The 17,555-nt window shown below is 38.9% G+C and overlaps 1 protein-coding gene across 1 annotated transcript in view; it reads right to left on the minus strand.

The window, feature by feature from the left end:
- Positions 1 to 13,844: 13,844 nt before the first annotated feature.
- Positions 13,845 to 17,555, minus strand: part of GXYLT2 (glucoside xylosyltransferase 2) — an 89,594-nt gene continuing 85,883 nt past the window's right edge. The window contains exon 7 of the mRNA XM_038565846.1: positions 13,845 to 17,330. Coding sequence (XP_038421774.1) covers positions 17,148 to 17,330 — 183 coding nt within the window. The 3' untranslated portion in view covers positions 13,845 to 17,147. The remainder of the gene's footprint in view (positions 17,331 to 17,555) is intronic.

The raw sequence follows: 17,555 nt of genomic DNA on the forward strand, positions 1-17,555 counted from the left end.
CAGCAGGGCCAGGCAATGGAGAATTCCCAGAAAAGTAGGGGATGTGGTGACCAGAGACCCCCAAAGATGACTACAAGAAGGGGTCTGATTGGCCCTTACCAAACTCACACAGGAGGCAGGATGGTGCCCCGTGGAGCCCAAGCCAATGAGTAATCTGAGAGAAAGTTCATCCTGACTGTGGGTGTTGTTTAGAAACACAATCCCATCATCCTATGTGAGGGTACAGTCTTCCAGTACAGGCAAGAAATTGCATGTCCCTCTCTCCCTCAGGCAGGGCTAGATAGGTTCCAATCAATTCTTGCTATCAAAGTCCACTTTTTTTTTAGCCTAGGCTCTTCCTCTCTTTCTCTTTCTCTCATATATGTATATACGCTGTGATCATTCATTTTGCATGTCAACCTTGTCTGGGCCACAGAGTGCCCAGATATTCAGTCAATGTTATTCCGTTTTGTGTTTTGTTTTGTTTTAGAAGAGTCTTTTTTAAGATTTTTTAAAAATTTATTTATTCATTCATGAGATACATAGAGAGAGGCAGAGACACAGACAGAGGGAGAAGCAGGCTCCATGCAGGAAGCCTGACACAGGACTCAATCCTGGGTCTCCAGGATCAGGCCCTGGGCTGAAGGCGGCGCTAAACTGCTGAACTACCCGGGCTGCCCTTCTGAGTGTTTTTGGATTTAAACCAGTAGACTGTAAAGCAGACTGCCCTCCCTAATGTAAGTGGGCCTCATCCAATCAGTTGAGAGCCTGAATAGAACAAAAAGCTAACACCTCCCTCCCTCCCTCCTACCCCACCAAGTAAAAGAAAATTCTTCCTGCCCCTATGGTTTTTTAACTGGGTCATTGGCTTTTTTTCCTGCCTTTGGATTCAAGCTGAAACACTGACTCTTTCCGGGTCTCAGGTCTACTGGCCTTTGAACTAGAATTACAACACTGGCTCTCCTGGGCCTTCAGACTCAGACTGGAATTAAACTATTGGCTTTCCTGGGTCTCCAGCTTGCAGATTGACCCTGCAGATTTTGGGGCCTTTCGCCTCCATAATCACCAATTATTGCAAACCAATTCATTATATTAAATGAACACACACACACACACACACACACACACAACCATATTGTTTCTGTTTCTCCACAGAACCTTGACTAATGCGTATACACATACAATATCCAATAATTGAATATGATAAAATGGAATGGTGTACTGCTTAAAAGAAAAGGGTCTAACATCAAACAGATCTGGGTTTAATTTCTGGCTTATCACCTCCTAGCTGTGTGAACATTGGTAAATGATTAATATCAAAATGCCCCAACTTCCTCAACTGCAAATTGGAGACGGTATTAGTACCTAACTCATAGCTTTGCTGTGAGAATTAAGCAGGTGATCTGATTCAGTCAACAGTAGCTATCGTTGTTACTTAGGTTACGAATTACAAAAATAATCTTTGTGATTCTGTTTCCTTTTTAAAAAAATAATTTCAAACTCACAAATAAGTTGCAAATACAACACAAATAATTAAAAAAAAACACTTGAGGAGCATCTGGGTGGCTCAGTGGTTGGGCATCTGCCTTTGGCTTAGGTCATGATCCTGGGGTCCTGGGATCAAGTCCCCCATCAGGCTCCCCACAGGGAGCCTGCTTCTCCCTCTGCCTATGTCTCTGCCTCTCTCTCTTTGTCTCTCATGAATAAATAAATAAAATATTTTTTAAAAAGATCAAGGAGTTACCATTGATAGATTATCTCCATTTGATCCCCAGACTTTATTTAAGTTGTACTAATTGACTTACTACATCCTTTCTAAGAGAAGGATCCAGTCCTGAAGTACATGTTACATTCAGTTGTTCGGTCTCTTTGGTCTCCTTCAGCGTGAGGAAGCCACAGTCTTTCCTGGATTTCCATTACCTTGACCATGTTGAAGACCAGAATTGTAGACTGCCTCTCATTTGGGGTTTGTGCGATATTTCCTCATTAGATTCAGGTGACACATCTCTGGCAGGCATGTCACAGAAGGGATGCCGTATTCTTCTGCTTCCATCCTAGCAGGTGGCCCACAATTTCAATTTGTCTCATTATCGAGACGTTCACTTGGATCATGCGATTAAGGTAGTACCTGCAGATTTCTCTTCTGTGATATTGCTTTTTTCCTCTTTGTCATTGTGTTAGTTTACTGAAGTTGCTGCAACAAGTTACCCCAAACTGGGTAGCTTATAACAGCAGAAATGTATTTCCTCACATTTCTGGAGGCCAGGAATCCAAAGTCACAGTATCTGTGGGATTGCACCCCCTCTGGAGGCTCTAGTGGAGAATCCATTCTTTTTTTTTTTTTTTTTTAAGATTTTATTTATCTATTCATGAGAGACACAGAGAGAGGCAGAGACACAGGCAGAGGGAGAAGTAGGCTCCGTGCAGGGAGCCTGATGCAGAACTTGGGATCACAATCTGAGCCAAAGGCAGATGCTCAACTTCTGAGCCAACCAGGCGTCCAGGAGAATCCATTCTTTACTGCTTCTGGCCTCTGCTGACTGCTGGCACTCCCTGACATGTGGCTGCCTGCATCAGTACAAACTTTGCCTCCATGGTCACTTGCCTCTTCATCTGTCAAATCTCCCTTGACCCTACTCTTAAATGGACACTAGTTATTGGATTTAGAGGCCACCTGGATAATCCAGAATGATCTCCTCAGCTCAAGATTCTTTTTTTAAAGATATTTTATTTATTTATTTATTTATTTATGAGAGACAGAGAGAGAGAGAGACAGAGAGACAGAGAAAGAGAGGCAGAGACACAGGCAGAGGGAGAAGCAAGCTCCATGCAAGGAGCCTGACGTGGAACTCGATCCGGATCTCCAGGATCACGCCCTGGGATGAAGGTGGCGCTAAACCGCTGAGCCCCCGGGGCTGCCCTCAGCTCAAGATTTTTTTTTTTTTTTTTTTTTTCAGCTCAAGATTCTTAAATGACATCTGCAAAGACCCTTTTTCCCAATAAGGTAACAATCACAGCTTCCAGGTTCTAGGACATGGACATATTATTTGGGGGGCTACCATTCAGCCCGCAATAGTAATTAAAAGTGCTTTGTGGTGATGGACCTTGCAACTTTGTAAATACTCCACATATCATTAAACTTTCACTCTTCAGTTTTCATATCCCTTTATGTTTCTTCGTTGAATTAAGTTTTACTATGATGATTGCCAAATGGTGGTTTTCTAATTCCATCATTCCTTTTACAGTTGTAAGTTGGCAATATAACATAAGGAAAGCATTATCTCACATTTATTCATTTTTAAAATTTATATTAATTTGGACTCATGGATTCCTATTCAGTGGGTCATAATTCATTACTATCATTATTTATTTTGATACCCAAATTGTTCTAGACTTGGCCAGTAGGACCTTCATCCAGCTGGCTTCTGCATCTTTTTGACATGGCCCCATCATTCTTAGAGTACATCTTCATTTTCTGGTATAAATCACTATTTCAGGCTCATCTTGCATCTTCCCTTCTGCAGCCCTGGAATTAGACATTTCTTCAAGTCCTGATTCCTTTTAGTGGAGAATGCTATTTAGGAGTCTAGACAAGACTGGTAGGGTGTTCATTGCCATTAATATGTTATTGCTCTCAGACCCTATTGGCAGACAGAGCTACAGAGTATACACATGTATTCATGCACATACACACACATCCACAAATACATTTATTTCTATATCTATCTATATGAACATATATTTGGAACCAAAAATTCACAGCTTCCAATTCTAATCCAACACTGGGGGATTCATTCTAGTTTTCTCCCTCTCCATATGTATCAGACTCCAACAGTAAAAATCCTGCTGCCATTATCCACAATATATTTATTTATTGGATCAATCTTCCTGGTACGCGACCAACCTGTTACCATTGCCAATCCCTTTAACAGTGGCCTTTCTTACCTCTCTTGGGCTCTGACACCCTGCACCAGACTACCTTCTCCCACTCTTTTGCAGATTCCTACTTTTCTTGGCCACACTTGACTGCCCTGAGACTGAATTATTCAGGAGGAAAGAGTAAAAATTATTAGTATTTATAATAAAAATAATACTGGTAACTTCTAACTTCTCCAATAGTTCATAAATAACATTTCATAAAGCAATTCAAAGAATACAGGACAAGCAAAAGTCTCTTATGACCCTCCCCCCGACCCAATACCCATCACAGCTGTTGGAAGTGTAGTGAGCTCTCTGTAAGTCTTTCCAGATGTTTATTAGGTGTTTACATGTCTCACCTATATTATTACAACAGCCTCCAACAGCTCTCCTCCTTCCATCCTTGATTTCAACATGGCAGCAAGGGTCCTTTTAACAAGATCAGATCATGTCATGCCTCTGCTCAAAGTAACCCTGCAGTCACTCCTCATTTCATTCAGAGTAAAAGCCACAGTCCTTGCAGTGGGCTACTTGGCCATTCCACATCCCTCCAACTTCATCTCCTATCCCTGCTTTCAAAGTACTTCTTCAAGCTGTTCCAACCTCACTGGCATCCAGGATATACCCTCAACCTATGGGAACACTCCCCACTTAGGATGAAGCCCTTGCTTTTCTCGGATTTGACTATTTTCTGGCTTGTCACAGGTATGCCACATTTGCAATTGCCTGATCACATGTGGATTGTATCGTGGAGGTGGGAGGGTGTGGAGTATATTGGGTAGGGAAGGGATCAGCCTCTACCAGCAAAGTCACAAACTTGGAACCCAAAGCTGACCCAAGGAAATTCTCAGGCCTGAATATTTCCTTAGTGTGTACTTTTACACCAGGAACTCATCTGTGGAGATAGCCGTGAACAAGGCAGACAGGATCCTTGTCCTCATGAATCTTACAGTCTAGTAGGACAAATATAAAGGAAGTAGACAATTGCATAAAAACCCAGGTGTTGCAGATCATAGTAAGCAGTGTGAAGGAAATAAACAGATAGTATGGTATGAGGGCCATGTGGGCAGGCCAATCTGTTTGGGTGATCAGAGTAAGTGTCTCTGGAGACGTGACATTTACGTTGAGATCTAAGCCATGTTGGGGAAGAGTTGGGGAAATGAGAGACAAAGGCTTTGAGAAAGGAAAGGACATAGTATGTTGTAGGAAATTGGTAGAGGGCTGGAGCACCATGGGTGAATGGAGAAGAGAGCCGGGGCAGCAAAGGGAAGGACAGGCACTGTGGGTCCTGTGGAGACATCCTACACAGTTTGGTTCTCATCTATCGTGCAATGTTTTGAGTAAGGTGATGGCATGATTCAATTTATCTTTGTCAAAGTCACAATGTTTTCTTGTCTAGTCGTCTTTCTTAGGAGCCTCAAGTGGCATACTCTTCTTTTACCAGTGTCCTAGTTCCTGTCGTTTCCTCTACCAACTTAAAATCTATGACTGATGACATGCCACATAGACCCATTATTCTCAAAACTTAGAATGAGTTAGAATTACTAGGAAAGCTTGATAAAAATAGGTATTCTGGGTCCTTATCCCAGAGATTCTGATTTAGCAGGCCTGGAGTGAGAGCCAGGAATCCCCATTTTAGCAAACTCCTAAGTCAGTGGTTCTCAAACGTCAGTCTGCAGAACTTCCTGGAGGGCTTATTAAAACACAGATGTCTGGGCCTCCCTCCCAAAACTTCTGATGCAGATCTGGAATGGGGCCCAAGTTTGATATTTCTAACAACTTCCCAGGTAATGCTGATGCTACTTGTTCAGGAACAACACCCTCAGAGCCACTGCCCAAGTAGATTCTAATAAAGTAATCTCTTGGGACCACACTTTGAGAAACAAAGGCCAGGGACTCAAGCTAATCTTATTACTATGTTGTAAAAGTCCTTTGTAGTATCTCCCCAGCCTATCTTTTCGGTCTTATCTTGTTCCACCCACTCTCTACCCTGGGACATCCATCTGGCTCTTTTCTTTTGGCACAGAAAACTTCTAACCATTCCCGGAATTTGCTGTAACTATTCAGGCCTTCACATGTGCCATTAATATGCACTCTGATATTCTATTTCATTTTTTAAAAATGTTAGCTAGCTGTGACTTTTTAAATTGATATGAATACACAGCTCCAGTATATTTTTCTCCTATCACATTGTAATTTTATATTTATTTCTTCAATTAAAATGTAGTCTATTTGGGGGACCATGTGGGTAGCTCGGTTGAGCATCTGACTCTTGGTCTCAGCTCAGGTCTTAAGCTCAGGTTTTTGTTCTTGTTTTTTTTTTTATTATTTATTTGTTTGAGAGGGAGAGATAGCAAGAGAGAAAGAGAGAGAGAGAGCACAAGCAAGGGGGAGAGGGAGAAGCAGGTTCCCTGCTCCATTCCAGAACTCTGGGATCATGACCCGAGCCAAAGCATACCCTTTACTGACTGAGCCACCCAGGCACCCCATGGTCAGGTCTTGATTGCAGAGTCATAAGTTCAGGCCCTGCATTGGGCTCCACACTGGGCATGGAGCCAACTTAAAAAAAAAAAAAAAAAAGTAATCTATTTGAAGTTTGGGGTTGTATTTTATTTATCATGTGTCTCCAAAGCCTTCTGGTGACTTTAGTACTTAATAGATCACAATAAATGTTAATTAAATGAATGAATGAATGCAAAAGCCTATTGCCTTTGATTGTGTCTTTATCCAATATTGATCTTATATTAATGTCTAGCTAAACACAAGTTAGTAGGATCAATTGTTGAAACACCAGAATACCATACAAGAATCAATGAATGTCAACCCTTATCTCTTGCCATATACATAAAAATTAACTAAAAATGGATTATATATTCTTTACATGGCTGTGAGAGAAATAATGTCTCTCATGTTTCTTTTTTATAAGGGCATTAATCTACTCTCATGACTTAATGACCTATCAAAGGACACACCTTCTAATACCCTCACATGGGGGTTAGGATTGCAACATATGGATTTTGGAGGGACATGAACATTCAGACCCTACAGTATACAACCTAAAACTATAAAATGTCCTGATGAAAACACAGGAGAAAATCTTTGCAAGTTGGGATAGGCCATCACTTCTTAAAACACAAAGCATAAAACAGAAAAAGAAAAAAATTGACAAATTGGGCTTTACCAACATAAAAATTTTTGCTCTTGGGAAATGCATTAATGGAGCACCATTAAGAAAACAAAAGGGCAACCATAGACTAAGAAAAAGTGCTTCCAACACATATATTAAAGGACTTATAATGAGACCATGTAAAGGCCACCCAAATTTAGTAGTAAGACATTAACAACCCAATTAAAAAAAAATGGGCAAGAGGTTTGAACATTTTACCCATGAAGACATATGAATGTCAAATGAATAAAGGAGCTGATACTATCATTAGTCACTAGGAAAAGGCAACTTAAAATCATAATAAGGCATCACTTTATACTCACTAGATTGGGTAAAATTAACAGAGTGTCCACACAATCTTGGCAAGGATGTGGAGCAACTGGAACTGCTAGTGGGAATGTAAATGGTACAACCAATTTGGGAAACAGTTGAGCAGTTCCTTGAAAAGTTAAACATATACCTACTGTACTACTCACCTTCCATCACTCCTAATTTTTGCCCAAGAGAAATAATTTTAAAAGTCCAAAAACTTGTTCATCAACGTCCATAACAGCTTTATTTGTAAAGTCCAAAACTGAAGATAATCAAATCCATCAACAGGAGAATGAACAAACATACGATGGTTAATCCATAGAAAGAAATATTACTCCACAATGGAAAGGAATGAACTATTGATACCTGCAACAATGTGGGTTAATCTCAATTATGCTGAGTGAAAGAAGTCAAACAAAAAGAACACATACTGTATGACTTCATTTATATAAAATCCTGGAACCTGCAAACTCATGTACAGTAATAGGAAAGAGATCAGTGGTTAGCCAGGGACAGGGATGGAGGAAGAGATAGATCAAAAGGGGAAGAGATGAGATACCTGGGTGGCTCAGTGGTTGAGCGTCTGCCTCAGTTCAGGTCACTATCCCAGGGTCCTGGGATTGAGTCCTGTGTCAGGCCCCCTGCGGAAAGCCTACTTCTCCCTCTGCCTATGTATGTCTCTGACTCTCTCTCTGTGTCTCTCATGAATAAATATATAAAATCTTTTAAAAAGAGACAATTAGACTATTACAAAATGTTAGAGGTGATGAAAATATTTGTTACGTTGATTTCAACATACATAAGTTACAACCAATCAAATTGTACCTTTTAATATGAGTAGTTTATGGTATTTCCATTATTACTGTAACAAGGTTGTACAAAAATATTAATGAGTAGCTAAATATGTCATAAACACAACAAACAAAATAAAAACTCAAGTCCAAAATACAGTGTATTTAAAATGAATACCTTATAAAAAGGAAATAAGGGCTAGAACTCAAAGTATTTGGGAATCTTTAGAGATGAATAAAATCAGTCACCCAACTATGTTCATTTTTAATATAATTGAGATAATAGCCATGCTATAGACCAGAGCATAAATGTTATAAAGCTTGAACATATAAAATAATAATAACTAATAAAATCCAGTGAGGGGAGAAAAGTCAATAGGAGGATATTTAAGAATGCTAATTTCCAAATATTTTGTGCAGGGGCTGGGGGGTGAATTCAAATTTCCCCAAATGGAAGCAGAGATGAAGAAGACAAAGGGGAAGAAGAAGAAAAAGAAGAGGAGGAGGAACAGGGAAAAGGGGAAGATAGAGGGAAGGGGGGAGAATGGAGGAAGGAGAAGAATTATTTTAATAATAAGATCATAGATATTTTATTTTTTACTGACATGAAAAATTTTTCAGCTGCAGATGATGAAACAAAGATTTGAGTACAAGTGGTTTATTTGGGGCCAAATCTAAGGAAACACTGGTAGAAGAGTGGAAAGTGAGACAAGGGAGGGAAGCCAATAAATAATATATTATCAAGAAGTTACTACTCTGTAAGTGGTTTGAGCTTTCAGTGGAGAATTCTGGGACAGATAATCAAGAGTTACCCAACATGAGAGGAGAGGGAACTGGGATATGTATCCACCAATTCCCACCAATCAATGGTTGAGGGCTACTCTCAGATGTGTTAATTTTCCAACACTTCCTGCCTGCCCATGGGTAAGCAGGGCAGACTGCAGTGGAAAAAGAGCCTTCGTGCAGAGTCACAGGGGCTGGAAATTAGATTTTGAGCTGGCATGTGTGGAAATAATGTGTGTTAAGGGAATGGGGGCGGGGGGCATGCTGTACTGGTCATCCATTACATGCCAGATACTGTGGGATCTAAACAGACAGATGGCAACCTTGAGAAGTTTAATTTCCTCTCACTTGAACATAGCCTCTTAGTTGTATGTTAACTCTCTGCTGCACCACCACGCACATGCAAACACTAGCAAAGTATCAGGGGAACCCTTATAAACAATTATCAAGTTTTAAACATTTAATATACCAAAGCCAGTATCAGCCCTTTTATTTTTCCTTTAACTTTGTATGCTTGCAATCATTTCTAATAATAATAACTTAGATGCAGGAGAACAATTTCCTAATATGACATTTAGACTCACTTTGTCACTAGACCCAAAGTAGCAATTCTAAAAAAAAAAAAAAAAAAAAAAAAAAAGTGCTATTACTTTGATAAGATCAAGTACTCAGTAAAGAGACAGGCACAGGCATTCCCAGGAGTCTCTTTATAGTCATAGCCTAAGAAGATACTCTACACTCATGATTCTGACTGTCACCTCTGAGAGTCTATGTGGACTATGGAGCAGAGGGATGGTGATAAAACACTCTTATCCAACAGTTTATGAGAATGCACCTCCCCCACCCCATCATCCATTCCTATTAGTTGGTGAATTGTTTCTAGTAGGAGAGCTTTATTTGGATAATAGTAGTTCTCAATGAGGGGAAAAAGATATATTGTTGTTTTAAAACATACACCAGGAGAACAATTTTCATGATGTCTTGACCCAGGTTGACAATACCATTTTTCATCTGGACATAAAGACAACGTGTTTTTCCAAAGATGGAATGATTCTATTGGAATGACATGAAAATTTTATGGCTGGAATCCTAGAAAGATGTGTGGTTTTCAATAAAATATTAATGAAAAAAAGCATTGTTAAGATGATACATTTCCCTTGGCATCATTGAAGCCTTGAATTCAGAGCTATTTCTGGACTTTTCACTTACATGAGCCAATATTTTCGGTCTCCCTCTCCCTGTGTCTCTTTCTCTGTATTAATTTGAGTTGTATTTGCTGTCACTTGCAATTTAAAGAGTTTTAACTAAGGCAGAAATTGGTACCAGGTGTGGTGTGGTTTCTAGGCAGCCAAAATCCCACAAATGTCCACAACAGAGCCATCAAAAACAGATTATGGAAACACAGAACATTTAAGTAGGAAGGAACTTAAACATTATGTAACCCACCATGTCATTTTTTGGACAAGTAAGTAAATCTCCAAGAAATTCAATGAATCTATATACTTTCAATGAATGAGACTTTAGAGGGTAAATATTATAACCCAGAACAATGAACATTTATAAGAAAAATAGGTTTTGAGAACAATACTCCAAGTCAATACAGTATGTCATGAAGCTTTGTGGATAAACTGGTCTCAGTTCATGATACAGCAGAATCACTTCATTCTCAATAAATATATTTTGAGCACCAGAAATGTGTTAGTCATTGAGTTTAGGTGATATGCATAGAACAGGGAACAAGATCAGAAAAGATTACATGTTCTCTAGGAACGTTGTGTCTAGTGGGAAAGGCAGTCAATAAACCAAAAGTTTCACCCCAGTAAGTATTGTTACTATTACAATACATACTGAAAAGAGAAAGTACAGGTTGATGTGAGTGTAAGAGGAGGACCTGCCCTTATGGGGGGATCTAAGGAGGCTTCCACGAGAAAGTGGTATTTAAATCAAGACCCGAAGGATACTAGAAATTTGTCAGGTGAATTTGCAGGTTGGAGGATTCCAAGCGCATGCAGAGCCCCTTGATGAGTAAGGGCTTGGCTTCTTTTTTTTTTTTTTTTTTTTAATTTATTTATGATAGTCACACAGAGAGAGAGAGAGGCAGAGACACAGGCAGAGGGAGAAGCAGGCTCCATGCACCGGGAGCCCGATGTGGGATTCGATCCCGGGTCTCCAGGATCGCGCCCTGGGCCAAAGGCAGGCGCCAAACCACTGCGCCACCCAGGGATCCCGGGCTTGCCTTCTTAAAAGAAAACAAACCAGCAAAAGTGACAATTAGGAGAATGAGGAAGAATAACTCAAACAAGGCCAAGAAATAGGCAGGAGGTAGACCACACAGGGCCTTTCTGAGCAGTTTGGAAAGAAGTTTGGATATTATCATAGGAGCAAAGGGGAACCACTGAAGAGCTTCACACAAGTGGGGTAGGTTATAGTTTGGTGGGGGCCAAAGTGAATGCAGAGAGGAGACAGGCATTAGAACAACAATCCAGGCTAGAGATCACAAGACCCCAGAGAGTAATGGTTTGAATGGAGGCAACAGTGCAGAGAAATACAGGAAACTGACTCAGTTAATACTCTGGAAGTATAAGCAAGACACCCCCTGCACTTCCTGTACTAGTTCAAGTTTTGTATGGTCACTTACAATGTGAAGACCTTTTGCTGCTGCCACCACGGGTATGTGGAGTGGGCTATTTTAGTAGGGAAGTGATGAGTCATTGAGAAGGGTGGTGTGCAAGGAGGGAGAAGGTGCAGACAAGAGTAGTGGCCAGTTTCTGTGATGAGGCATCGGGTGGACGTTGGTGACATTTACCAGCTTATAAAACAGAGGAAGAGAAGGAAGGGGAATATCATGGGATTGTGATGAATGACCGGAAGGCTACTTTTGAACTGTGCTTCAGCATAAGGAGTCGATAATGTACCCAACCGAAATAGGATGGCTTTGGGAAAGGTAAAACTATAGAAGCCAGTGAGTTTCAAACATGTTCCCCTATGCTCCTGGAAAGAGACGAGGCGAGCAGAACTTCAGCATGTGGATGCTCTGGTAAGTACGCCTCTGACACCAGGGCAGACAAATTGGTTGCCACTCCTTCAATCTGATACTCCTGCAATCGATACTCCTTAAAATCAGTTAGCCATTTACTTAGAGGAGTTTAGAGGACCACAGACAGGAATTTTTAAAATTTTGAAATTCCATGTTTCTTCTTCTTTTTTTTTTTAGAGAGATTTTATTTATTCATTCATGAGAGACACAGGGAGAGAGGCAGAGACATAGGCAGAAGGAGAAGCACACTCCCTGTGGGGAGCCTGATGCAGGACTCGACCCCAGGACCCCGTGATCACGCCCTGAGCCAAAGGCAGACACTCAATCACTGAGCCACCCAGGCATACCTGAAATTCCCTGTTTCTATGTTTATTCTTTACCACAGTCTGGGAGGAGAGTCATCCCTGGCCCTGTTGTAGTAGATGGGAAGTCTGAAGCAGAAAGGCCAGTAAGGGTTGAGAATGGTGGGGCTAGGACTTAGATTCAGTGTTGTCTACATGTAGTTCCTAAAGCTTATATGTCACATAATAATTGGATGTGGGTTCCCAGTTATTCCAGAAAACCATATCCAGGTATCTTAGCATTTTAAAATGTTTGAAAATATAAGATGGGAACTCAGTAGATGCATGGAGTACCTTGTGCTGATCTGAAAAAGAGACTATGGATTGGGGGAAAAACCTTTATATAGACTCAAAAACTCTTTGTGCAATTCAGTCATTTTTGATTTGTGTTATTAGCTTAGCAAGTCAAGTTCAATTTTGCCAAATAAAATGTAGGAATGGGGATAACCGATTTCACGTCCTCCAAATTCTCCTCATTGTATCTCAAACACAAAACATCACTAAACCAAATATTTCTTTACCAGTTCTTAAAAGCAAGGACTTAAATATTACTATTCAGTATTATAAAACTTTAAACTTGAAATCTTGTGAAAGAAAAGAAACACACTTCCAAAATAACACCGAAAGACATATCTTTTTTTAAAGCTTTTAATTAAAAAAAAAAAAGGTAAAACAGGAGATGGCATTCAAAAAGACAAGTAATTAAATCATAATATTTCCGTTTCTTTTAGTTTGCTATAACAATTCATTTTCCTTTGAGTATTGCTTTTTTTTTCTTTTAAAAAAAAAAGCTCATTTCTTCCCCCCCAAAAAATTACTAAAAAATAAGTCTTCCAACATAAAACAAAAAATCCATGCAGGGTCTCCTTGGGAGCTATAATCAATGAGTGCACTTTTCAGTGACAATACAAATGTGTAAAATTAATGATGCAGAAACTACACCTGATTCTTACATGTTGATGCAGATGGTGACACACACACACATAAGTGTTTTATTTTGAGGACTCAAGAGAGTATTTCCAGTTTTGACCTGTGAAGAACAGAAACTAGGATAACTTTCTCTGTTTGGCAGAGAAATCTCATCAGCTTCAAACACCAGCACAGCCACTGTGAAATGAGTTGAACTAAGCTGTCGCTATCTATAATTCTTCAATTCACAGAGCATGACAGATTCACGAGGCTCTTTCTTTAAAAGGCATGTGGGTGCGTGTCTATGCCTTTGTACGTGTTGTGTGATTTTTAAAAATTTTTGAAAAGTTCTTATAGATTCCATCTAAGGATTAGAACTTCCTTCTGTCTACACAAGGGTCTCCAAGTTCTGTCACTCCGTCAATAACACCAAGTCTCTTGGTACTACTCAGTAGCTTACATCAAAGACAGGAAGGGAAAGGTAAAAATGAAAAAAAAAAAAAAAAAAAGGAAGATGAAAGGGTAGATCCAAGAAACAGAAAAACCTAAGGAAGCTTGCTTACCATACTATTCAATGAGGATATAACAATTTGTACCTCCATGGCACCCAACATTTTTCCATCATGAAGTCACGTTCATGTTGGCTCATCCAACACAGGCATCCATCTTTTTTTTTTTGTATAAATATCAGGCAATATTTATACTCAAACTTAAATTGGTATGAATGTTGTCCTTTCTTCTTGGTGGGTTGGAATGATTATTATTACTGGAGCACTATTTTGTGACTGTCAATAAGTAAGGTCTTATATGGCTTGCTTGTTTTATGAATACCATAAGTGTAATAAGATAAATACTCTCAAACTTTGGCGAGTCCATATAAATATCCATTCAAATAGTAAATCCATCAGAGTCACAACAATTTGCAATGGAAGCACTCAGTCTGTCATAGAGATTTCAAATAAATAGCATAGCTGGAGTGTTACGCCCTTAAATGCTAAACTGACATTCAGGAAGTTGAAGGAAAATTAAAACAGATTTTCTAGGCAGTTAATTTTTTTTTTAATGTTGAAATTTTCAATCTAAGTCACAATTTCTGAGATTTGTATTGGAAAAAAATTCAGAGGAAAAATATTTTATTTCTAGTCATCCTACTACAGAAAGTTTCAATCTCAATACATACAAAAATAGTTATATTTTACTACTGGAAAGTGTTCTTTCATTCTCCAGTGAACTCTGTAGTTGTATTCATTGACCGGAATTCTGAAGGAAACAAGAAGAGGAGATGAACCAGTCTCATGCTCTTCTCATAGAGATTCAATGTGCCATATGGAGCAGCACAACCTTTGGCAAACTTCAGACCACAGACTGCATGATTTAGGAGTCCACTGAATTAAAATCTACAGTTCCCAGATTTCAAAGGCGCTAATGTAATATTTGTCTGGAAATTACCAAAGGCAAAGAAAATATTGCCTCATGGTAACATTCTAAATAGAAAATAATTAGCACTTTTAGGCAGCAGGGATTGGAAGAGCAAATTTTCTCCAAATTCTCCACAAACTCAACTAGAATTTCAGGATATCATGAAGAAATTCCAAGGGAAAAAAACCACACCAAATTCTAAGGTTTCACGTTTTCATACTGCATCATTCTAGAATGTTCTAGAATTCTATCATAGCCCTTTGCTGGAATCCAGTTCTGTGTATTTAGACCAGAACCAATAGTTAAAGAGTTGTGGGTAAACCAGACTCTCATAAAAGAAAAGGCGTTCCTGTATTTGTAGTCTTTACAGCAGATTTTTTTGTGGGACTCACCAAAGGATGAAAGGAACTTCTTTAGGTCCGTAAGTCACTAACAAATCTGAGTGACATTTGTAAGGGTTTACTGGCCATGCTGAACAAGTTGAAAGACTGAAATGGAAGTCAGGGAATCATGTTTACATTCTGGCTCTTTCACTAAAATTCCATTTGTGGGTATGTAGGATGTGTTTTCCTCCCATCCAAAAGACAATCCAAAAATTGCCCCATGGCCTTTAGATATAAAATAACGAATGACATCACCTTTAATGGTGAATTGAGGAAACATAAAATATAACAGTGAAGAGTTCCACATCATAATGGTAATTTCCTTAACAGAAATAACAAATCACAGACCGCCCAACTGACCAAAAGGAAAGTACAGGCTATTCCTCTAACATTTTAGAATTTGTTACTACCATAATGGTGCTGTATACTCATATTAATTGATATCTATATATTTCTTTGGAGCACAGAGATCTTCATATATTTTTGGCGGGTAAGACTTTTTCTGTGAATATAGTACCTATGATATCCTACTGGGTTCCACTATTTAGAACACCACATCTGCATTAACAAAATATTATTTTTCATTTTATACTTTTTACATAATTGTCTATATATGATGAGAAGATTTAATATTTTTATTTTCAAAAAATTCTCTGTAAAACAGGATGCATCTTATACATATCTCTATGTCTTACAGAACAGCAATTGCATTGGGTGTGCTTGTTTCTTTGTGTTACAATTTCCTTATTTGCTCAACAGAGATGATACAGGCCCCTACTAAGTTCATTAGGCTCTTGCTAACATCAAAGATTATTTCTGCACAAGTTTTTGCGATAAAGCATTATGCAAAATGCTTTACCCTGATATCAGCTACAGGAGCAACTAGGGATTAAGTCAGATCCCTTGGGGGAATATAGAATTTCCTCTACTGTAGCTAGGTGATAAAACCTGCCTGGTTCCTTGGCTAACAGTTAGGTAACCCTAGAGAAGGAAAAAAATTTAAAGAGACCTTCCTAAGGCTGGTAGGAAGTGAATTTTCTTGTCAATAGAATCAGCTGAACCATCTATTCTGTACACATAAGTTTGGAGTTGGCCTTTAATTTCCACCTATTGATCAAGAGTTTAAAGAAGAGAGAAGGTCACACCTACTAAGTAAGTTAAGAGAGAAAATAGTCTTGTCTGTGTGTAAACACAAAATCACATCTTTGCTAAATTGACCCCTTGGGTCTAACACAACTATTGAATTTCCTTCCAGAAGGTATGGTTGCATAAATATTTCTTATAATTTAATCATCCACACATCTAAACAGTTTTTCTTTAAAAACACTCCCAGATCTGCTTCATCCTTTAACACTGCCCAATCAGCTGAAATCTGAATACCTCTGCCACACGTGTTTTAAATAAAGCCCTGTAACCATAATCATTTTCTCTAAATTTTTGTCTCTACAGAAAAATCTCAGCTTTTACTGAGGGGCCAGCTTTTACTCAAATGGTTCAATGACCTGTTTCAGATATGTGTCACAATGGGAAAGACAGACAGCAAATAAATAAAGCAGTAAGGAGAAAAGGCTAGAAGAAACTACCCATTAACATAACGATCTTTTCACTGGTTGGGAGGGTCATGCTTAATCTAATTTTGATTTTGGTCCACCTGTATTCCCTACAGGTTTTTAACATTTTTCTGTTCTACAACAAGCATGTATTACTTTTATAAGAGGGGTATGGGGGAGTCAATTGCATAGAGAGAGTCTCAAGAATATTAGATTAATACACCACATGAGATGTCACTGACGTTGTCTCAGATATTTAACAGGAATTGGAAGGCTCACAAAAGTTCCTTTTCACAGCTAGCTCCACCTGCTTGAACAATGTTAAGTGAATAATAATACAATTTAAAACAAAAAAACAGAGATAAATAGCATTTTTTAAAAAATTAAAGCATATTTCCTTTTAAGGGCAACTAATTTAGCAACATGTAACGAGGCCTTTTAAACTCAACTGTCAGAGAGCACCATTAAATATTCACACAAAAGAGATCCAGGCAGCTTAAAGATGAACATTTCCTTATTCTCGAGAGGCCTAATCCACTTGCGACAATATGAAAAATATTCAGTGCATCTGGTTGGGGCCCACATGGATGATGACGTGTTTCTCATAAGCCCTTTTCATTGTTTTCTCGATTTGCTTCAAAAACACTTGTGGGATTCGTCCACATAAAGTGTGCACAGTCTCCAAAAACTTCAGCTGGAGAGGGTAATACATGGATTGAAAGAGATTGTCTTGAAAGGGAAACTGAAAAAGGATTAAAAAAATGAAACAAAATGTTTAGTGACTGAAATGCCATTTTAAATACAAACTACATTTAGTAAAAAATGAGACAGGGAATTAAACATGCAAGCATAGGTTTGGATGTTCTTGGGCATTTGATGGAGATTCAAAACCTGATTCAACCCTGTGCAACCCTGGGCAATTACTTATTTTCCTCAGTTTCTTTACTTCAAAAAAAAAAAAAAGATT

This window comes from Canis lupus, chromosome 20, assembly GCF_011100685.1.
Source record: "Canis lupus familiaris isolate Mischka breed German Shepherd chromosome 20, alternate assembly UU_Cfam_GSD_1.0, whole genome shotgun sequence".
NCBI lineage: Eukaryota > Metazoa > Chordata > Mammalia > Carnivora > Canidae > Canis > Canis lupus.